The 23,369-nt window shown below is 34.8% G+C and overlaps 3 protein-coding genes across 13 annotated transcripts; all 3 read left to right on the top strand.

Annotated features, from left to right (window-relative positions):
- The first annotated feature begins 6,182 nt into the window (after positions 1–6,182).
- On the top strand, positions 6,183–15,254 carry LOC104799784 (dynamin-2B-like). 8 transcript variants are annotated; one of them, XM_010522427.1, is made up of 24 exons: positions 6,183–6,532; positions 7,338–7,388; positions 7,504–7,624; positions 7,795–7,887; positions 8,367–8,428; positions 8,565–8,682; positions 8,797–9,130; positions 9,573–9,720; positions 10,040–10,141; positions 10,230–10,288; positions 10,650–10,710; positions 11,190–11,273; positions 11,359–11,486; positions 11,835–11,919; positions 12,017–12,152; positions 12,569–12,645; positions 13,024–13,080; positions 13,219–13,363; positions 13,445–13,593; positions 13,879–13,992; positions 14,080–14,147; positions 14,232–14,407; positions 14,490–14,762; positions 15,160–15,254. In XM_010522427.1, exons 1-23 carry the CDS (start codon positions 6,392–6,394, stop codon positions 14,741–14,743), a joined length of 2,763 nt encoding a protein of 920 aa, XP_010520729.1. In that variant the 5' UTR covers positions 6,183–6,391; the 3' UTR covers positions 14,744–14,762; positions 15,160–15,254. The 8 variants fall into 8 exon arrangements, with proteins under 8 accessions (XP_010520729.1, XP_010520730.1, XP_010520727.1 ...); XM_010522428.1 differs by lacking the exon at positions 15,160–15,254 and adding an exon at positions 14,858–14,972; XM_010522429.1 differs by lacking the exon at positions 15,160–15,254 and adding an exon at positions 6,716–6,752 and having other exon boundaries at positions 6,513–6,532; positions 14,490–14,972.
- Positions 15,255–16,526: 1,272 nt separating this feature from the next.
- LOC104799783 (40S ribosomal protein S15a-1-like) lies at positions 16,527–18,002 on the top strand. 2 transcript variants are annotated; one of them, XM_010522423.2, is made up of 4 exons: positions 16,527–16,629; positions 17,118–17,251; positions 17,348–17,508; positions 17,726–18,002. In XM_010522423.2, the coding sequence occupies exons 2-4, from the start codon at positions 17,119–17,121 to the stop codon at positions 17,822–17,824; spliced, it is 393 nt and encodes a 130-aa protein (XP_010520725.1). In that variant the 5' UTR covers positions 16,527–16,629; position 17,118; the 3' UTR covers positions 17,825–18,002. The 2 variants fall into 2 exon arrangements, with proteins under 2 accessions (XP_010520725.1, XP_010520726.1); XM_010522424.2 differs by having other exon boundaries at positions 16,571–16,662.
- A 1,702-nt stretch (positions 18,003–19,704) lies between these two features.
- On the top strand, positions 19,705–21,620 carry LOC104799781 (ubiquitin carboxyl-terminal hydrolase 12-like). 3 transcript variants are annotated; one of them, XM_010522421.2, is made up of 6 exons: positions 19,705–19,968; positions 20,035–20,213; positions 20,304–20,473; positions 20,689–20,971; positions 21,066–21,235; positions 21,362–21,620. In XM_010522421.2, the coding sequence occupies exons 1-6, from the start codon at positions 19,735–19,737 to the stop codon at positions 21,514–21,516; spliced, it is 1,191 nt and encodes a 396-aa protein (XP_010520723.1). In that variant the 5' UTR covers positions 19,705–19,734; the 3' UTR covers positions 21,517–21,620. The 3 variants fall into 3 exon arrangements, with proteins under 3 accessions (XP_010520723.1, XP_019056395.1, XP_010520724.1); XM_019200850.1 differs by having other exon boundaries at positions 19,709–19,968; positions 20,059–20,213; XM_010522422.2 differs by having other exon boundaries at positions 19,710–19,968; positions 20,084–20,213.
- The last annotated feature ends 1,749 nt before the right edge of the window (positions 21,621–23,369 follow it).

Genomic DNA, 23,369 nt, shown 5'->3' with positions numbered 1-23,369 from the left:
CACGGAGTGGTCGGCTGCTTGACGCCGGTGGGGGTCGGAAACGCAGAGAAATACGCGTCCCAAGGCAGTAAGTTGGCCACTTGCGTGCTGTCCAGTGGACCGTCCGTTCTGGGTCTGGAACGGACGGTCTGGGCCCAATTTCGGCCCAGCTCCTCGTTCGTTCGTGGTCCGTTCGTTCCGCCTTTAGCAGTGCGTCCGTTCTGCCTTTGCCAGTCCGTCCGTTCTGCATTTCTAGTCCGTCCCGACTGACTTCGATTGCTCCGTTCTCACTCGTTTCTTACCCGAATCGCGTACCGTTTGTTTGTACACCTTCCTTGGAACGTCTTCTTTCATGTTCAATCAATAGATTATTGGAAAATCACGTTTACACGATGAGGTATAACTCGAAACGTCCCTACCTCGAATAACTTGTGAATTCCGAATTTCCAGGTTCTACTCAATTTTCGTTTGCTCATAACTTCCTCGTTTCTCCGTCAAATCGAGTGTCGTTTTCTTCTAGATATTCGTTGAAATATTCTCTATATTTTTGCCTTATTTTATCCTCCTTTTATTCCCGAAAATAATTTAAATAATTTATACGGGAATCGGGGTATTACAATAAACTTGTATATGTACTAATAATCACACAGATATACGAAATCTCCTAGGCGATAATCTCTACCATTAATGTTTTATTTCATTACGTGTGTTGACATACATATATATATATATGTATGTATGTATGTATTCTTTTACGGTTCATAAATACATGCATATATATATATATGTGTGTGTGTATGAAGAGAAAGACATTTAAACAATGTGAAAATTAAAAAAAGCAATATATCTTATACCAAAGTTTCACATCCACTTTTTGTTCAAAGCGACCAACAATGTTCATATAGTTGCAACTGTTTTGATACTTGCGAAAAATTCGGATGAAAAGCAATGAAAGGTTATTTTTATTAATATTTAACAAATTGCTTACCTCCTAATACTAAGAAATTGACATGTTTGGCTAGCTGATTAATTTATCAAAGTAAAAATAGAAAAAATTTAATAATCATATATATAAAAAGCAATGTTAATCTAAAAACTAAAAAAATCTAAGAAAACGTAAACCACATATAAGATATATATATATATATACATGCATATATCGAGATGACAAATTAGCATACAAGATACATGTATACACGCATATATAGAGATGACGAAATCTTCTACATGATAAACTTGTATATGTACTAATAATCACACAGATATACGAAATCTCCTAGGCGATAATCTCTACCATTAATGTTTTATTTCATTACGTGTATTGACATACATATATATATATATATGTATGTATTCTTTTACGGTTCATAAATACATGCATATATATATATATATATATATGTGGGTATGAACAGTGTGAGTGGACCTATATTAAGGTCATAATTAGAATTTACAGTGGGTGGGAATGTGATGTCTCCAATTTCACTGTTTTCTTTGTCGTTATACATAGAGAAACTTTAGTGTTCACGGATTGAAAACAAAGAATACTAAGGAATAGAAAAGAATTCGACAGATTCTGAAAAATAGAATTGTTATCAAGTCATTGTTTCCTGATCACTTCATTCTCGTATAATAGCTTTAGTATATTTGGACATAATATATACATATAATATTACATAAGAAGAAAGGAGAGATATCGATTCTAAAGATAGATTGATGGTCAAATAGAAATAGAAATGACAGTGTATGTTGGAATGAAAGTTAGTAAATAAGATTAACGGTTTTGTAAACGATGATTTAAAGCGTTGTAGGCTCGGGATCCCTCGCCAAATCGCATGGACGGTTAATGATGCTACGGTGTCTATGAGGGTTTATCTTCCATACGGGGGTTTCAAGCACTTCAACTAGAGTTTGTCTCTGCCAGGCTTAAACTCATTATCTAAAGAATCGATTCATCCATTTTCCAATGGTCTAAATGATCTCTAGATGCATTAATATACCCTATCATGAACCCAAGGCAAGTTAAGCCATTTTCCAATGTGAATAACTCACATATTTGATGTTTAGTTCCAAACAACATTCATATCCCTATGACCAATGTGTTCTATCATCATATCAACTAAGGTTTCATCCAAGTCAATAGTATTAAGTATAAAACATCAAACCCATGGAAGAGAACTCATAAACACATAGATTAAGCATAGATATCCATAAAAAGTGGGGATCCTTCACCCACAACAAAGTCACTACTTCATAACTAGAGTTTCAAAACAGAAAACAAAATGGAGAAACATGGAAAAAGGGAAAAAATGCTCAAGATGTCTTCAATGGTGGTCTTCTTCTTCCTCTTCCAATTCTCCCCCTTAGCTCCCAAAAATTTCCCAAGAACTCCCCCAAAAACGCTCTCCAAGGTCTGGTCAAAAGTCCCCCTTTTTCTCTCACTTTCCTTCCTTTTGATGCATAATTTCGTGGGTTTCCAACTCTTTCACGGAAAATTTCAGGCGATCGCTTATTTTCTCTTCTAGATCGCTCATTTTCTCATCAGGGTCACTCATTTTCTCATGTTCAGTTACAAACGGGCGGTCGCTCATAATTTCAGGCTGTCGTTCAGAAAAACGGCGGTCGCTCAGGCGATCACTGATTTTCCTCTGCATTTCCAATTCTGCGTTTTTATTCATTTTCAGGCGGTCGCTCATGAAAATGGGCGACCCGCTGAATCCTCTGAGCCTTTCGGGTCTTCTCAAAACCATGCTCTTTTGTACCGCGCTCGTGAGAATTCTCATGGACTCGTCCTACAAGGGAAAACAAGTAAAAGAACCTACCCATTGTCGTCTAAAACGTCCTATAATACCTAAAATGTATGAAGAAATGGAGAGCATGACGTTAGAAAACCGGTGAAAAAAATCGTGTGATCATATCTTAATGCGATAAACCTTGATTTTGAATGATATAAATGTGTAGAACTTATGAATAAAATATGTCCTACCATACTTTACACTATGATGGTTGTCGGAATCTTTTTGTGCAAGTAATCAGAGTAGCGTTGCGATCTGGACTACATGTTTTTTTTTAAATTTTACAATCTCTTCTTTCTTTTGCGTTTTGGATGTTCATATATCCAAATCGTTCAAAGGAGAATAAAAACACCAGATTCAAACGATGTTCTATAACAAAAATAAGTCAAAACTAAAAACTCTAGGATCAAATAAGATACTATGACAAAAAGAGTTAAAACTAGAACTTTAAAATCAAACGAAGTGATTTAAAAAAGATTAATACTCTCTAAATGATTGAAATTTGGTGTCTATGGATCGTTCTAATGACAGTGAAGTTCAGAGTTCGGATATATGTGAATGATTGCAGAATTTCGACATCTCTCTTGGGAATGTGAAACTCCATTGGAGTGATTTAAATTTTACACGGAAACAAAAAGAAATCGACAATAGAGGGGTCCAAAGTACTTAGTGCTCTGATACCATAAATAAACTTTAATGTTCAAGGATTGAAAACAAATAATACCAAGGAACAAAAAAGAATTTGACATTCTGAAAAAAAAAGAATTGTGATCAAGTCATTGTTTCCTTATCACTTCATTCTCGTATATTAGATTTAGTATGTTTGGGCAGAATATATACATATAGTATTACATAAGAAGAAAGAAAAGATATCAATTCTAAAGATATAAAAGATATAAGATATGGTAGAAAAATCTTTCTAGAAACGCGAATGGCAAATTGTTGTTTATTTGATTCTTCATCTGCAGATTTTTCGTGCTTGATATGCTCTGTTTTTAACTGTCTAATACACAAATGGATGATTGCCTTGTGTGTCACGTGATGTTGCTTGCTATTGTTTTTTCAATTATTTTTGGTTCTTTGGTCCGTCAACAATACAATCATTATATTTTAAAAGTGATAATTTATATTTCATTTAACGTTAAAGTCTATAGAAATAGCGATTTAGCAATGTTATGTAAAAGAAAAAAAAATGAAACAGAATGAATGTGAGATTTAAAAAAAGCTATACTAAACAAAAAATAAAAAAAACTTAGAAAACGTAAACGTGTATATAAAATATGTGTATGCATACATATATATAGAGATTTATCAATGTTATGTAAATTGAATCTGTTATTATGTATACATTTAAGTTACTAAATAATTAAATTTTAGATTCAATTAATTTATATATATATATATATATATTCAGATTCAAACTCCCATTGCACTTACATTTAAACTTTTTATAGTTTTATATTTTCAAAATTTTCATGATATTCAGATTCAAATAATATTTGTATTAATTTAATTTATTATAATATGAAAGGATTCATTGTTTTTTTTTTATAAAAAAATAGGATGCGTATTCTTTTCTCAACATGTGTTCTTCCCACTATACTTTTTAAAAAATTTAATTATATTCAGATTCAAACAATATTTATAATTATTTACAAAAAAGATTAATTTTAGATATATAAATTTAATTTATTATTACTTATTTTGATGGAATATAGAAATTTGATTTTAAAAAAGGAAAGATACGTGTAACATCCTAAGAAATCAACTGTAATTTTATATAAGGAGATTCACATATTAAATATTGAACTTTAACAAAATTTCCAAATTAAATACTCAACTATCTCACTTCCAAATTAAATACTCAACTATATTAAAACTCACAAATAAAAACTAAACTTTTCAAATTTTAACATATATCTAAGAGATAATCCAAAAAAAACCCTTTATTTTTTTTTTCGTCGCAGTTTAAACCCTATACTTTTTTTTATCCCAAAAAATCCTATACTTTTCAAATTTTTTAAAAATTATACACATTCATATACACATATTAATTATTATAAACACAAAATTAATTACACATTTATTTTCTACAAAATTAATTGCACATTTATTTTATATATTTATATGTATATATATATTTTATATATATGTGTGATATATGTACTTTTTCCTAAATATCATTATATATATAAGAAATTATTTATTATTTGTATATTGTTTTATATATAAGAAACTATTTTCCAAGGACATGTTTTTTTGGACAATTGAGCTCATATAAATAGTTTCTTATATATATATAATGATTTTTAGGAAAAAAATACATATATCACACATATATATAAAACATATATATACATATAAATATATAAAATAAATGTGCAATTGATTTTATAGAAAATAAATGTGTAATTGATTTTGTGCTTATAATAATTAATATGTGTATATGAATGTGTATAATTTTTAAAATTTTAAAAAGTATAGGGTTTTTTGGGATAAAAAAGTATAAGGTTTAAATTGCGACGAAAAATAAGTATAGGGTTTTTTTGGGATTATCCCTTAGATATATGTTAAAATTTAAAAGTTTAGTTTTTATTTGTGAGTTTAAATATAGTTGAATATTTAATTTGGAAGTGAGATAGTTGAGTATTTAATTTGAAAATTTGGTTAAACTTCAATATTTAATATGTGAATCTTCCTTTTATATATATATATATGTAATATATATATGTAAGATTTATCTAATTAGAAATAATATATATTTCGTTTTAATAGATGATAAATGAGTGTATGAACAATTATATTCAATTTATTCGGTTACAATTGATCTGGATCGGTTATTTTAGGTTTCGAAAAAAAAGGGAAAATCCAAAAAAAAAAACACTGAACTTTACAATTTTGATAAAAAAACACTAAATTTTAGTTTTTGTCAAATAAACATTAAACTTTTTAAAACAGTATAAAAAAACACTGAACTTTTTAAATGATCCAAAAAATACATAAACTTTTCTGTGATTATCAAAAAAACACTGAACTTTTTTAGTGATCCGAAAAAATACATGAACTTTTTCCGATTGTAAAAAAAAACTAAGTAAAATAATCTGACGTGTTTACATCTAATTGGGCCACGTCATTCATTTTGTTTATTTTGACAATCGTAGAAGAGTTAAGTGTTTATTTTGTCAAATTTAAAAAGTTTAATGTTTATTTGATAAAATAAAAAGTTAGTGTTTTTTGGTCAAAATTGCAAAGTTTAGTGTTTTTTTTTGAGATTTTCCCAACAAACATTCATTTAATTTTAATCTTAGTGTGCTCGGTTGGGATACAAATCGGTACGGTTAGCCGGTTAGGTTCGGTTTTCAAATAAGCCTTCCTTTTGCCAACCCCCAACATGAATCAACAAGAACGACCACTTCACCACTTCAAGCGAAATTTGAATTTCCGGCTTCTCGCAGGGACAGGCCCGTCCATATAAAGTAATAAACAACCGATGCACCAGCTCTTTCGCCACCGGATCACATCCAAATCTAGGGTTTTTCCCTCTCTTTCTAGATCTGTTTCTCCCAATTCCATGATCGGATTCCTCGGACAAATCTGAATCATCCAATTTATTGGCAATGGAGGCGATCGACGAATTGTTTCAGCTGTCGGACTCGATGCGTCAAGCGGCTGCTCTCCTCGCTGATGAAGATCCGGATGAGTCCACCGCTTCAAGACGACCTTCCACTTTCCTCAACATAGTCGCTCTCGGCAATGTTGTGAGTCTCTTGTCCCTTTTTCTGTTCACGAGTTAAGTTTTTGTATACGTGTGTATATAGATGGATGAACATGAACCGTCGAATGTTTATTGAGGATCTGACTAGGTATTGGGAGATGTTTTTTTTTGTTATCATTAGGACGCGTGAAGGAAATGCGTGGATCAAACCTTTCTTTTTTTGTAGGTTTCTTCTGAAAACTGCGGGAGACAAACTAAATAAGGTCAATGTATGATGCTAATCAATCACCACTTGATATCGAATGTGTTTGGGAGATGACGAGTTAAATGGTTGCTTTCCGTTGAAATTATCTTGGCCGTGGAACTGAAACAAACCTCTAAATGGGAAAGGATAACTTCTTCGTAGGACTTGATTGTGATTTTTATTACGATTCTGCACTGTGGTAGAGCATAACGATTCAAACATGAATTATGTGTATTGTGAGATGAACTACTCTTTGAACAATTCCATTTCCAATTGTAAGGATTACACGTTGAGGTCACGGGGGATTTTAAAAGGAATTCGTGTGGCCTTGTGAGGCCTGTAGGAGGTTTCTGAATTGGTGCATGGGCTTTTCAGTATCAAGGGTGCACTTTGAGACTATTTTGCGTGTTATTAGAATTTTGTCAAGAAAAGAATACATCTGGCCAACTCCAAATAAACTTTGGATTAAGGTGCTGTTGTTGTTGGTATTTTGACAAGGGAAATTGCAGAGACAAATACACAAAAAAAAAGCTGATTTATATTTTTGTCCTTACAGCATCTACTATTGTCTCTGAATAATTTGTTCTGGTTCTTTATGGATCAGGGAGCTGGGAAGTCCGCTTTACTGAACAGTCTCATTGGTCACCCTGTTTTGGTAATTTCTATTTTTACCAAACCTTGGTAGATTGCTGAGTGTTTGATCTTAGAACTTTGGTTCTAACAGAATTTTGCTTCCATATGTTCCTTCTGTGATAAATAATCCTGGACAGCCAACTGGTGAAAATGGTGCCACACGAGCCCCAATAGTTGTTGATCTAAATAAAGAAGGCTCTTTAAGCAGCAAAGCAATAATCTTGCAGATCGATAACAAATCTCAGCAAGTCTCTGCTAGTAAGGCTTCTTATAGACAACTACTAATTTTTTATTTATTTATTCATTCTATTCAAAAATATTTCTTGATGTTTTTCTCAGAACAGAAGCAAATGACACTGCTCATAGTTATTACACTGATAAGACCGTTGTTGAAATCAAATTAACTTTTTATCAAATTGATATTTTAGGTGCATTACGACACTCCCTACAAGATAGGCTGAGCAAAGGATCTTCAGGAAAGAGTCGCGATGAAATATTCCTGAAACTCCGGACAAGTACAGGTTGATTCTCTGTTACTCTTTTTTATTCTAAAGGAGCAGAGTCTCAAAGATCAGCCACTGATTTTTAGTCATATTTGGTTGAACAAACTGGATTATATCAATAGCCAAAGGAGGAAGGATACCTCCATAGGCACAAATAAGAGATGCAATTTCGTGCACATGCTAGCATAATGATGCTTTTTGTTGAAAGATTTCAAATCTAGATAAATACAAGAGAGTATACAGTCTTTTATTGTTTCCAAGAATCTTTACACTGATTGAAGTAACGACAATTACTTCTCTCACCTTTTCGGTAAGTTATATGTTAGTTGGCTTTCTTCTTTCTTAGTCTTTTAGATCTTAGGCAAACTTATTCAGTATCATTCTACTACCTATTTTGTGTTGACATGCTGCAATTATGAATTCTTAATCTTTGCACGCCAAAACTTTATAGATTATATCTAACAGATTTTTTGTTCTTCTCTAATTTTAACTTTCAGCACCACCTTTAAAATTGGTTGACTTACCTGGATTGGATCAACGAAATATGGATGATTCATTGGTGAGTGGCTGATTAAAATATGCTGGTTGGAGGAGTGAGTTAAAGCTAGATCTATCTTATACAATATTTGATAACCAACTTTTTGTTTTCTTTTACATTGTAATTTACCTATTTCTTTACCGGTATGGCTGATTAGGTTGGTGAATATGCGCAACATAATGATGCTATTCTGCTGGTTATAGTTCCCGCCACTCAAGCTTCAGAAATTTCATCATCTCGAGCACTGAGATCTGCTAAAGAGTTTGATCCAGAAAGTGAGTATCATTGGACTCAAAATTCTTCTAAAATAAGGATTGATGAACGTTTGAGTAGAGAAAGTGTATAACTAGGTGTTAAGCTTGATTTTCTGTTTCAATTGTTAATGTTAGGTACTAGAACCATTGGTATTATCAGTAAAATCGATCAAGCAGCAGAAAACCCTAAAGCTGTGGCTGCGGTTCAGGCTCTGCTGTTGAACCAAGGTCCACCGAAAACTTCTGATATAGCCTGGGTTGCTCTAATTGGTCAGTCTGTCTCCATAGCTTCAGCCCAGTCTGGCAGTGAGAACTCTTTGGAAGCAGCTTGGCATGCAGAAAGTGAAAGCCTCAAATCTATTTTGAATGGAGGTCCTCAAAACAAGTTTGGCAGGCTTGCCTTGGTAGATGCCCTCGCTAGTCAAATCCGGAACCGTATGAAACTCAGACTTCCAAACCTCCTATCTGGGTAGTATTTGTGTCCTGATTCCTTTTCGTTTTTTTTCCTGAATATATACGATACATAAACCTTTTTTGAAAACATCAATTTTTTTAATCTTTGTGGATCATATCTAGGTCTTGTTTGTCCAGCTAGACTTTCATGAGTTTCCAGATATATATATATATACACACACACACATACATACAAACAAGGATGAAGAAATAGTATACTTTATAAGCTGGAAGTGCTGCATTTATTGTGTTATGCAATTAGGCGGAGCGTTTGCTATCACCATGTTTTTAGTAATTAAGAAAGTATATTTTCTATTATTTGAGGCTATACATTATTCTTTTTCTTATTGTAGCATTCATCCCCGTCTCCTTATAACCATGCCTTTTTTTATTTGTAATTTAAACCTCTGTAACAGTTCTCAGTTTCTTACTTGTCTTATTATGGGTTCGATACACAGGCTTCAAGGGAAGTCTCAGACCGTTCAGGATGAACTGCTGAAGCTAGGTGAACAAATGATTAGTAGCGTTGAGGGGACAAGAGCGGTAGCTTTGGAGTTATGTCGTGAGTTCGAAGATAAGTTCCTCCTCCACTTAACTGGTGGTGAGGTGAGTTCTCTGTTATAATCTGAGTAAACGTTGTAATGTGTTATAGTACTTGATTCGTTAATCTGGTAGTTCTCTGAGCGATCTCTCTCTTACTCTAGTGCTTATTCATTAATTCTGAAATTTTTAGTTTATACACTTTGCTTTAAGCAGGGGAAATGAGCCCCCCCCCCCCAAAAAAAAAAAAAAGGGGGAAAAAAAAAAAAAGAAAAAATGCCCCTAGAACAGCAGTTATTCTTCTGACTGAATATTTGTTGAACTTGAAGATGACTCTACAGTTTCTCCTAAACTTTATGATATATTTTAGGAAATTTTGTTGCAGGGTAGTGGTTGGAAAGTTGTGGCTAGTTTTGAGGGAAATTTCCCAAATAGGATCAAACAGCTTCCATTGGATAGACATTTTGACTTGAATAATGTCAAAAGGGTTAGTTTTTGGCTTGTCTTCCCCGCCATTTTCTTCATTTCATTCAGGTTGAAAATCTCTTGGTTGAAAATGTTCCCTGTTTTATCAGATTGTCTTGGAGGCAGATGGTTATCAACCTTATCTTATTTCTCCAGAGAAAGGATTGAGGTCTTTGATAAAAAACAGCAGTTATTCTTCTGACTGAATATTTGTTGAACTTGAAGATGACTCTACAGTTTCTCCTAAACTTTATGATATATTTTAGGAAATTTTGTTGCAGGGTAGTGGTTGGAAAGTTGTGGCTAGTTTTGAGGGAAATTTCCCAAATAGGATCAAACAGCTTCCATTGGATAGACATTTTGACTTGAATAATGTCAAAAGGGTTAGTTTTTGGCTTGTCTTCCCCGCCATTTTCTTCATTTCATTCAGGTTGAAAATCTCTTGGTTGAAAATGTTCCCTGTTTTATCAGATTGTCTTGGAGGCAGATGGTTATCAACCTTATCTTATTTCTCCAGAGAAAGGATTGAGGTCTTTGATAAAAGGTGTCCTTGAGCTGGCAAAGGATCCTGCACGTTTATGTGTAGACGATGTAAATTCTCTCAGGTCCTTGGCTTTCATTTTCTTCTTGATATTTGTTGCTGGTACCTTTGCTTCGAAGGGAGGCCTTTCTATCCTTAATTTATACAACAGACAATGATATGGTGTCAAACTTTGAAGTTTTCGCCCAGTAACACGTGATATAATCCATTTTGGAAGTTATGGAGAATTGGATGGTTGATGGTCTAGACTCCACTTAGCTAGGTTCACACACACCTTATTCCTTTGCGATTATCATTATGGAGTAGGAGTACTGAACTACTTAATGTTGTGTATATGAATAGGACATCACTGATAAACTCCTTTGTGGTCATAATTCCCAACTGAAAATTTAAAGCAAATGTTATGTTTCCTAAGTCGTATTTGGTTTTGCAAGTTCAAACCATTTGCTCTTCATTGCGTTATCCTTCATGTCACTCTTTTGATGTATTTTCTCCTTCTCACGGTTACTTTTTCATTCTTGAAAATCAGGTGCACCGTGTACTTGTGGACATTGTCTCTGCTGCAGCAGATGCTACTCCTGGTCTTGGAAGATATCCTGTTTTTAAAAGAGAGGTGATAGTTCCTTTCACTGCTTTATGTGATTATAGATTTTGAACTGGGAACCTTGTTCTTAATGGATTATAAAACTGTTGGTTAGGTGGTAGCCATTGCAAGTGGTGCATTGGATGGATTTAGGACTGAAGCCAAAAAGATGGTAATTGCCTTAGTTGATATGGAGCGTGTTTTTGTTCCACCGCAACATTTCATCCGTCTGGTTCAAAGAAGGCAAGTCATGCAATCAGTGCTCATTAGTTATTACCTTTCCTCATCTACTTTTTGTTAGGGAAGCTCAGATTTTGTTTACTGGGAAGCCTTAAATATGTCTTCTAATCTCACTCAGAGGATTATTGGCCTGTCTTTGTAATGCCTGTTGGGAGCTGTACTCTCAGATAGCTGCAAAGAACCATGTTTTGTTTCTGAGTTGTGCAAAGTAAAAAGGAAAAGTGTAGTATATCGGTCCCTTCTGTTGGAACCGTATGCATTACTTATAAGATGAGGATTGTACTAAATATAAATTCATTCGAGTCCATTATTCTTGTATGGTTAATTCTCTTCTGTGACATTTTTCACCAGAATGGAAAGGCAGCGTCGTGAAGATGAAGTTAAGAACAGATCCTCTAGGAAGGCAGTCGAAGCTGAGAATTCCATTTGGACTAGGGTTTGTGTCTTATTTAATTCTGTATCCGAGCTCGGTATTCATGGAGTGTTTCTAAACAGTTGAGTGTATTCAATGCTTTCTTTTCCATGTATTCAAGGCTACTAGTCCGCTGTCAGATGGACAATCTGGTGGTAGCTTGAAGTCGATAAAAGACAAGTCTGGTCAACTGGACAAAGATGCACCAGAGGGTCCATCTCTAAAAGTTGCTGGACCTGAGGGAGAGATAACAGCAGGTTTGTTCGTTAACATGTGAAAAAGTTTTCCATGGACTCGATGTTCATATGCAAAGCAACATTTTCTGAATTCACAAGCTGTAATGAGCTAGACTTAAACAGCTTCTTAATGAAGTAATTTTGGTTGTTGTATTGTCATAGAGAGAGGCTCTCTCTTGTCCTGAGCTGAAAGTATGATTGTGCTTCCTTGAGCCGAAACTATGACACTGTCATTCTTAGCTGAAAGTATTTTTTTCCTACATATCTCATATTTATTTCTTGCCTTGCCCTATTTTTATGTTATAGATCACACTTATGTTATTACGTGAGATGCTTTGTTTGTGGGAGTCAAGATGAAGGATTTCATTTCTTAAGTGTTCCTGTTAGAAGGGGGAAATACCTACTTGGCAGTCACTAACGCATGTATTCTTTGGCAGGATATCTATTGAAGAAAAGTGGGAAAGCTAATGGGTGGAGCAAGCGATGGTTTGTTTTAAACGAGAAAACTGGCAAGGTTAGTGTGATGTTTTCTTTTTCCAAGGTGCTAGTTTTTGTATCTGTCATGTACATTTGATATGTGGATTAGGAACAAATCTGCAACGTATTCCATAGTGTATGTGCAGTTTATGCCTCATGGTGAATTACAGTGGTGGTTACTTCTGCATGTCTCGTTCATTGCTCTTTTTATATGAAGGTCCTGTAGTGTGTTAGTAAAATTGGATTCTTAAGATCAGATCTGAATTCCCAAGGAATCATCTATACAACTTCCATTTTCCATTTGTTTGCCTTGAATGTATAATATTTCATTCTCATTGTGTTTTTTGCCTCGTGGGGCGTTCTTTCTTAAATGATCATTATTGAGAACTTCTATGTTTTCGTCTTGATTTTCCAGCTCGGTTACACAAAAAAACAAGAGGAAAGGAACTTCCGCGGTGTCATAAGTTTAGAGGTATTTTTGTCGACACTGACAATCGCTAATTTTTTCCTGTTTAGGATATTGATGATTTTTTTTAATCATCGTGCTAGTGATCTTTCTTCACCCTTTTCCTACAACATTCTGAGTGACCTGTTTCTGTTGATCTTTCAGGAATGCAATCTTGAGGAATTGTCTGATGATGAAGGAGAAAAAAAGAGTTCAAAGGATAAAAAAGAAAAAGGACATGATTCAAGCAAAGGGCCTGGTCTTGTTTTCAAAATATCGAGCAGAGTTCCGTACAAAACAGTATTGAAATGTAAATGATTTGTTCCACAGAAAGTATACTTGACATTTTTTTCTGTAACCTACTAACTGCTCAAACCCGTAACTTCTGCAGCTCATGCCACTATTGTGCTGAAGGCAGAGAACCTTACGGAGAAGGCTGAATGGTTGAGTAAGTTGAGAAATGTTATTCAAGCTCGAGGTGGACAAGTAAAGGGTGAATCTGGTTCTACCATGAGGCAAAGTTTTTCTGATGGTTCACTTGTGAGTCACATCTCACATCTAAACCTCGTTTTGCTGCCTACTTCATCTTTTGCGCTTTCTCCCTATCAATGGCATCGAAACCGCTCATCCTCTTGTCTATTGTAATAATTGTTCTATTTTCCTCCCTGTGCCATGTGATTTGTTTTCTAATGTTGCCTTGATAGAAGAAAACCGACTTTTCTCATCTACTTTCTCATAAAGTGGAAAGGGATGTCATGGAAAATAGTGATCTGCATTTCCATTTACATATCTCAAGCACTTAATAGCGCATTACTTGCTTTACAGGACACAATCACGAGGAAACCCATTGATCCAGAAGAAGAGCTACGGTGGATGTCCCAAGAAGTGCGTGGCTATGTTGAAGCTGTTCTTAACAGCCTTGCAGCAAACGTCCCAAAGGTGATTTCGCCTTGTCAAAATTGCAAGTACTTTCTCTGTTCATCTCCACCACTGTTATTTCAGTCATTAACTATACATGATGAACAGGCCGTCGTATTTTGCCAAGTCGAAAAGGCCAAGGAAGATATGCTCAATCAGTTGTACAGTTCTATTAGGTTGTTACCTGTCTCTTGCTTTATTGATCCTGAGTCTCGTCATCCATATTGCTCTGACAGCTACTAATATGCATCGATGGACAGTGCATTGAGCAACGAAAGGATTGAGACATTGATCCAGGAGGACCAGAACGTGAAGCGAAGGAGAGAGCGATACCAGAAGCAGTCTTCCCTTCTTTCGAAACTCACACGGCAACTTAGCATTCACGACAACCGAGCTTCAGCTGCCACAAGTTGGTCAGAAAACAATGTTGGAACAGGTACTAAAGCCTAAGGTTTTTTTTTTTTTTTCTAAATCCATGGAGTAGAAATTGCATGTAACATTCTTACACCACGGTCCAGAGAGTAGCCCGAGAACTAGGGGGGCCTTATCAGGCGTCGGGGAAGATTGGCGGAACGCTTTCAACGCGGCTGCTAATGGCATCGCAGGCAACTCTGGAGACTCGTCAACATACGGATCCAATGGTCACAGTCGTCGTTACAGCGACCGGGCTCAGAATGCTGACGTTGGCTCCGGTTCCAACTCGGCCCGTCGCCCTACGCCTAACCGGTTACCTCCAGCTCCGCCACCATCAGGTCCAGCATACAGATACTAGAGATCCTTCTCCTGCATTGGTAAACTTCTCCATTTTATTCATTCTTGGTCACGCACTGTGTAGTTTATATTTATGATCCAATTTTTCCTTTTGTTTTTGTTTTCTTGCTCCCAGGGTACGAATAATTTGTTCGATTTTTCAATACAATGGGGTTTTATTATTTTTTTTAAGGCGTGTTTGAAAGTATCGAAGATACATTTGCTTTAGAATGCTTAGATGATTTCCTGCCTACATGTGATTTATTTATTTTTTATAAGAGATTTTGTTTTCTTTTAATTAGGAAACAAATAACGTGTTTATATCCAAATAGATATGAATGAGATAAAAAATGATTGATTATTACTAGAAGATAATGATGGGGAAACATAATTGGTGTTATTGTGTTTTCTTACTTCTTTCTACTCTCATCCTTGTAGGCCATTATCAGAAATGCGAACTTGACCGCCTATCTTGTCCTAAAAAAAATTTGTCTCCTTCAATTATATGCTCAATATACATTTGTCAATTTACTCTTTCCATTATAATTAAATGTAACTTTTATACATTCTTTTTTTGTTTAATGTTTCTCTCTCTCCTTTTCACGAACTACTTCTCTCTTCCCCGATTAGTTTTCTCTTTCTTCGACATTATACGAAATCACTTTAAAAGTTGACGAAATTAGGGTTAAAAAAAATTATAAATAGGTACGTTAGAACGTAAATACTAATATTTATTATGAGCATTGATGAATCTGATAGGTTTTCTTTTGTATTTTGAGGTGCTTACTAATAAATAGATTTCAAATTGATTTGAAAATATATTACTTAATAAAAGTTAATATTTTTTGCTCTTTTTATAAAACACTAATGTTTTATTTTTATTTGTTGATAGTTGAGATTTTAAATGGACGTTTTTCAATAGGTAAATATTTATTGGATGTTTCAAAAAATTAAGATTTATTTCGATTAGCTTTTTTAGGTTGATGGTTTTTATGTATTTTTATAATAAAATTATTTACATTTTTCTTTTAATTTCTTTATAAATTTCTCTGTCGTTGAATATAATCAATTCTTCTATATTTTTTAGGTTTTGGTTTCTTAATTAAATGCTCATTTCGCTGCTACAAAAGTAATAGTTTTGCACCAACAAAAAATATTACTACTCATTGAAAAATACTCTTAAGATGATTGGTTGAAAAAAAAAAAATCGGAATAACCAAAGAAGGAACTAATTTTAAAAAGAAACATTTGTGGAAAAAAACGAGGCTGTATGCCATAAAAATTCTCAACTTATGGTAGAAAACTTTGAACTTTTTATTTGAAAAATAAATTTCTCAAAAATTCCATGAAAACCCCTAAATTTTATTAAACGTTATCGCTTAAATTAAATATTAACTTATCGTATCAGAAATCAATTTTTATATTTTTCTTCAGAAAATATATAAAATATTCAAATAGAATCTATAAATCGAAATTTTCTTAATAAATAGCTAAATCTGTAAAACAGTTTTATTTTATTATAAATCAATTTTAAAAATTTTCTAGAAAGAATTTAAAAATATATACATAGAAACTTTCATGAAATCTAAAATATTATTCGGAAAATAATTTAATTATTTATTAGAAGTCGAATTTCGATGAATTTATTAGTCAATTTGAAATTTTTACAAAACCTCACAAATACAGGATAAATAACGCGTTGAAATTTACAATTGGGCCTAATAACTTCTATCCATAATACGAGGACTTGGTAATATAGGGCCCAATGTGTCTTGGATCCAACTCGTACAATCAGTTTTAGAAGATCGATAAAACCAAAAACCCTAGTTGTACTGCAAGCTCCTCTAGTTCTTCGTTCAACTTCGCTTGGAGGGGAGAGAGAGAGAACAACAGCCTCTTCGGTTCCAGGTTAGAAAGTCCAGAGAAAAAACCCTTGTTCAAGTTCGTCTTCTGCACTTCGATTCTGGTTCCTTTTTGAATTCGAACGTGAATCTACGGCGGAGATTCTTACGCCATTCTGTCTTCTTTTCCCCTGGGAAATCTAGGCCCTGTTTTGGGGATTATCTGATTGTTCTCGCATTTGTTATTTGCGTTTGTGTGATGCGTGCGTCTGGATCGAATTAGTAGTAATTGGGGAAGGCACTGTTTGTAACGATGATTTCAATGCTTTCTATATGTTGATTTGTTTGTATCGTTGATATAGATTCCAGCATGTATCTGTTCATCGAAGTGTGTAAACTCTTGCGTGTTTATGTGTTTCATTGTCATTGTATCTGCCTCATATATATATATATACACACACACACATCACACATATACATACAAAGTTCGTTTTATCTGAATTTATACACAAAGGCCTTACTGCATTATTGGTTGTATTTTTTCATTTTTTGTAGGATGGTGAGAATCAGTGTTCTGAATGATGCTCTGAAGAGCATGTACAACGCGGAGAAGAGGGGAAAGAGGCAAGTGATGATCAGGCCTTCTTCTAAAGTGATCATCAAGTTTCTTCTTGTCATGCAAAAGCATGGTAGGGTTATGTTTTACTGTTATATTTGTCTCTGTCTTTCTTCCCTTTTATAGTTTCAACTTGTGACCCGTTTCTTGGTTGTCATTGATTTTGCAGGCTACATTGGCGAGTTTGAGTACGTCGATGACCACCGGGCTGGCAAGATTGTTGTTGAGCTAAACGGAAGGCTGAACAAGTGTGGAGTCATCAGTCCTAGATTTGATGTAGGTGTCAAGGAGATCGAAGGTTGGACTGCTCGTCTGCTTCCTTCAAGACAGGTTCGGTCTTTATTTAGAGAATAAAGAGTTATCATTCATCAACGATCGTTGTTGATTTTGGAATCATTCATTAGATTTCCTACTAAAAAGCAACTGACCCACCCGATGCCCTTTTCTCGGTTGCCATGCCATGGTCTTGTGGAATAACAATGTCTAGATTGTCGTTGGATTCACATTGTTTATTTGCTTAGTAACATTGCTCGCTTCGTCTGTGCAGTTTGGTTATATTGTTTTGACAACTTCCGCGGGCATCATGGACCACGAGGAAGCCAGGAGGAAGAATGTTGGAGGCAAGGTCCTCGGTTTCTTTTACTGAAGAGTGTCAGCTCTTAAAACTAGTTTTTTTTTTTTTACTTTCACTGGTCGGTGTTGTTTAGTAATGCCATTTTTGCTCATTTGTCGAGACATTTATTGAGATGATTTCAAATCTGAGTTGTAAAAGATTTTGCGCCAATCACCGTTCTACTTTTTGATGCAAAGGTTTTCAATCAGAAGTGCCTTCTCCTACTGTTACTTGAAATCTTCTACAGGTTCGTTAGGTCTAAATCTTTTGCAGGTTTTGCCAGCTCTATTGGCTTTCCTAGTTGGGCTTAATCGGGTTTCGGTTCAGATTCAGTTATTTCGGTTTTAGACAAACTATAACTGTTGGGTTTTTACATTGAATTAGGTTTGGTTCGTTTATATTTGGTTTGGGTTTGGTTCGTTTAGTTTGATTATGATATATACTTATTTTATTAAAGAAATTTATGGTTTTTGTGGTTATTTTATTTTATTTGGATCGGTTTTGGATTCGGTTTTAGATAAATCATAACCATTCGATTTTATATATAATTTGATTCGGTTATAGTTGGTATTCGGTGTTTGGTTATTCGGTTCTCAAAACTAGGGGTGGGCGAACGGTCGGTTACGGGTTAATCGGTTACGGTTATTTCGGGTTCGGTTATTTCGGGTTATTAAAACTCATAACCAAACGGTTAATTAATTTTATTCGGTTCGGTTCGGTTTCGGTTCGGTTCGGCTCGGTTTTGTCTATTTAAAACTATAACCAAACTATAACCAAATAAAGATTCGGTTCGGTTCGGTTTCGGTTCGGTTATAATATTTAAAAAATCAATTTATTTATAATTAGAAATATTCAAATATAATATATTATAAAATATTATCATAATTATTTTAACATATAAAATAATAATATCTAAATTTATATTTTGATATAAAACTATTAAATAAATAAAGATCATTTTTTTCTAATGTTTATATCATACAAACTTTAAAAACAATAATAACAATGATAAAATGCATTTAAAATATAATAAAACAATTATTAAATAAAGAATATAAACATTCATATATGTATATAAATATATATAAAGGAAGATATATAAACAGTGATCGGTTCGGTTCGGTTCGGGTTCGGTTTATAAAAATTTATAACCAAATGGTTAATAATTTTTAATCGGTTCTGTTCGGTTCGGGTTCGGTTATTTCGGATTTCAAAAAATCATAACCCAACGGTTATTTAATTTTATTCGGTTCGGTTCGGTTCGGATATTTATCGGTCGGGTTCGGTTATTTTGCCCACCCTACTCAAAACTGGCCAAATTCTTGGAAAAGCCCGCTTCTGTTAAATTTCTAAGAAAATAAAGTGCCGAACTTTCGTAGTCGTGTACAGTTCGTTTAGACTTCTTCTTCTTTGAGGCTCAGCATTTCAACTAATAACAAGGACCTTTCGAAACATACGTTAACACATCTCTTCATTCTTCGTTCAATGAAAAACACGATATTATTTTTGTAATCCATAGAAAAGAACGGAAATCCTTCTCCTTCACGTAATGGGGGTTTTTTATTTTGAAACACCTTCGTCGCAGCCGCAGCCGCAGCCGTCTCTTCCGTGGTCGATTCCCGTTGTCTCGTCCCACAGCTGTCGGACTCGATTCCATTTTTCGCCTTTTTGTTTGCTGTTCTTGTTTCTTCTCGTAAGGTTTTATCATTTCAACCTAAAGAACGATAACCTTTTTGAAACGTATCTCATTCTCGTTCGATCAATCTTTATTGTGAATATGTTCACACTTATCTTCAAGAATCTCTTTTACTCCACGAACACGAACCCTTCTCTTTCAATCAACTGGTTACGAAAGATACTTCATATTCCATGTTTGTTAATATAGTCATCACTTGGAAAAAAAACAAAGGGTGAACAAAATACTTGCGGGGTCCTTTTTGCAAATGAAAATCTTGCGGATAGAATTCAGAATATCGATTTTTTCGGTACCGTATGTGATATTTTTAAAACTTCATAAAGCAAGGCGAGATGTGTGTCTGTGCTTGTTCTTTTATAGAAACACACACACACATATATATATGTATGCATATATAGTCCCATTTAAGCACGTCAAGCATTGTGCAATCATTCAAAACGTTTGCATCTCGCTGCAATGTCACGGCCAGTACCCGTTGAAGGTAAGCTTGTGTGGATAAAAGGCTAACTAATATCATATGCATGACTTTCTTTTCTCCTCTTTTTAGATTTCCATACTGAAACTAGATCAGCCTCTGCGTCTAATTTCCTCCACAGAGATGATAAGAAGATTCAAGAAAGCACACGCCAATTCCCATATCCTCAAAGTGGACAACTTTTCTTTGCTCAAGAAGTACGAGGTTGAGGAAATCGAATCTTCTGTTCTCGCTTTTGGCGGTCACAAATGGTCAGTTCAGGAAACATGTTACAAACAAGAATCATATGGTGATACTGTTTTAAGCATTTTATAGTGATTTGGTTTGGTCTTTAACAACAGGAAGCTCATTCTTTACCCAAATGGAAATGAGAATGACAATGCAAAGGGTCACATTTCTCTCTACTTGGAGATACAAGATTCCGAGTCTTTGCCATTGAATTGGGCAGTGAAGATCCAATTTGACATTTTCATCCTCAACCAATTCCGACCGTTCTGGAAGAATCGATATGGTACTACACACATATATATATTTACATTGCTCGATCTTCATGATTATCATGGACATGCATGTTAATGTGTTTGATATAACCATCCATAATGGACCCACGAGTAGAACTCACCCTGAAAGCTAATTTGTTGAGGGAAGGTGCTTACAATATTATAAAGACTCAATTGTTCCCACATATGGTCGATGTGGAACTCTAACAATGTTATAAATGTGTAGGGTCTGTGGTTTTCGGTCCATATAATACCAAGCAAGGCTTTGCAAGGCTGATTTCTCTTTCTGAACTACATAATACTAGGCAAGGATATCTTGTGGATGATTGTGCTTTGTTTGGTGTGAAGCCATATGGGGTTCAAGGTGTTAAAGACGGAACAGCCGAATGCTTTACCCTCGTCGAGAAACCGATGAACAACAAAGTCACGTGGAAGATGACAAAATTCTTGGCTTTTGATCGTTTCGCAAAGTATAAGTCTCACGAGTTTGTAGTTGGAAATCGAAAATGGTTAGTGCAATATATAACAAAATGGCTTTGTTAGTGTTTAAGGTTGATTTGTTTAGTAAAGATGTTCAATGCATTCTTACAACTATAATGGCAGGAGTATAGAAGTTCATCCACGAGGTTTTGAGGAAGGCAAGGGCAATTCACTTTCCGTGTTTTTGAGGGGAGAAGGCTTTATGGACAATTCAGTACCAAATGCTAAGACTTATGCACGTTACAAGTTGCGAGTACTGGACCAAATCAACGGGAACCATGTCGAAGATACATGTATATATAGATATACATATACATACGATGGATAATAGATTATAGCATACTGATTCTCTATTTGATCAACATATGAAGTCCTTTTATCTTGTTCTCTAACCATTGATTTCTTCTTCGTTCATGCAGGCTTGTATTGGATTCCTGTTGATCCAATTGGTTGTGGTTTCGTAACGTTGATGCCCCTCAAAGCTCTTCATGATCCTTCAAAGGGTTATTTGTTGGATGACACACTCTATGTGGGAGTTGAGCTCCAAGTTGTTTCTGTCTCAAATTATTGCTAAGCAACTGGGTAATAACGAAGTTATGTGATAAACTCAAAATGTTTAGTATTTTGTAATATATTATAAATGCATGCCATCGATTGCTAATCGTCTGTTTGTTCAAACTCACTTGTGAGATTACAAAGAATTTCATTTCGTATATAGTTTAGATATTAGTGTGTTTCCTATTTGGTTTGAGTTTATCTATTCCTTATCGTATTGTCGTAGAAATTATGAATTCTATTAACAAAAAAACTACGTTGTATATTTAAACTCAATTTGATTATCATTAATACATGCAAATCGTTGACGTTTACTGTTTAGTGGTTTTAAAGCTGTTTAGATTGAGTTCAAAGTGTTTAGGACAATGAAGAAACGAAACAATACATAGCGCGTAAATTGAAAACTGTAAGTTTTTTTTTTACTTTTATTGTGGACCGGATATGATTATTATAAAATAAGGTTTGTCATGTCGGTTAACTCCAACTAAATGTGATCGGGTTTCAGTTTTAACCTATTGGACTTCGGTATTGAATCGAGTATAGGGTTTAATATATGCGTAGATACTGGTCGGTTATTATCTAATTTTATGATGGGCTAAATTGGATAATACCGAATAAGGATTTTGGTTATGGTCCCTGGTTCACGTGTACCGATTAATGTAGAGTTTGGTTTGGTTTGGTTTTGGTTCATGTAGATTGAAGATTCTTTGAATGTGCATTAGTCTTGATCATTAAATTGATTCATTAATGGAGAAGAAGAATGACCATTCGGTTCTTGGTCAATGCATGTTCATGCATTCTTTGTTCTCTTTTGGCTATAAATAGTGCACAAATCTTCATTCTCTACATCATGTGGTTTTGACAAACCAATCTTAAGAATTCTCTATATGTTCTTGATTCTTATCCCATCAAAGACTTAAGAGGTTAAGGTACACGAAGAATCAGAAGCTCGTAACCGTTTACGCTTCCGATCATGACTCCAGGTCCGTGTGACACCCGAATCCCGCATCCCGTGAACAGGATATGCCACATGGACAAAACCAATAAAATATAATAAAACCGAAAGTACGGGAATTAAAAATCATTTTTACATAAAAGTACGCAGCGGAAATAACATACATCACACGTCTTTTAAAACAACACATGTCCAAAAACGTAATTTAAACACAACCGTTTTCACATGGAACCATGTTCCACAGTCCAAAACACACGAAAGATAAAATGTCCGTACATGATGTCACCGTTCCCAAGTTGTCGTCGTCGCAAGTGCGCTACTCGTACTCCTCGGGATCTGAAAAATTCAACAACAGAGGGCTAAGCATAATGCTTAGTGAATGGCTCGGATTGAGCCCGGAGAGCCCATTCTCATGGAGAACGGTGCCAACTAATCTCTCAATACAAGAATTCTTTTAATCCATTTAATCCTTTCTCATTTATCTTTTTAACACTTTAACATTATTTCACACATTTTTCCGATACCTGATAGTACTGACTCAAGTCGTCCACCGGCACTATCAGGTACCGTTCCTTTCGGTATCATCTAGTACTGACTCAATTCGTCTACCGGTACTAGACTTTACCCCGCTTCCCTATAATAGTACTGACTCCACTTCGTCAACCGGTACTATTATAAAGACGACCACTCAGATCCACCAGTACTGACTCCACGCCGTCAACCGGTACTGGCTTCACTATACATTTCTTAACGGTACTGACTCCAAATTCGTCAACCGGTACCGTTTCAGAAGTGTCCACCCAACTATACCAGTACTGACTCCACATCGTCAACCGGTACTGGTATTCCATTTCGGTAATAGTACTGACTCCCAGTTCATCAACCGGTACTATTACCGAAACCACACACCACCCAGT

The sequence above is a fragment of the Tarenaya hassleriana genome, unplaced genomic scaffold (assembly GCF_000463585.1).
Source record: "Tarenaya hassleriana unplaced genomic scaffold, ASM46358v1 Cleome61, whole genome shotgun sequence".
Classification (NCBI taxonomy): Eukaryota; Viridiplantae; Streptophyta; class Magnoliopsida; order Brassicales; family Cleomaceae; genus Tarenaya; species Tarenaya hassleriana.
This window is presented reverse-complemented; position numbering and strand designations above follow the sequence as displayed.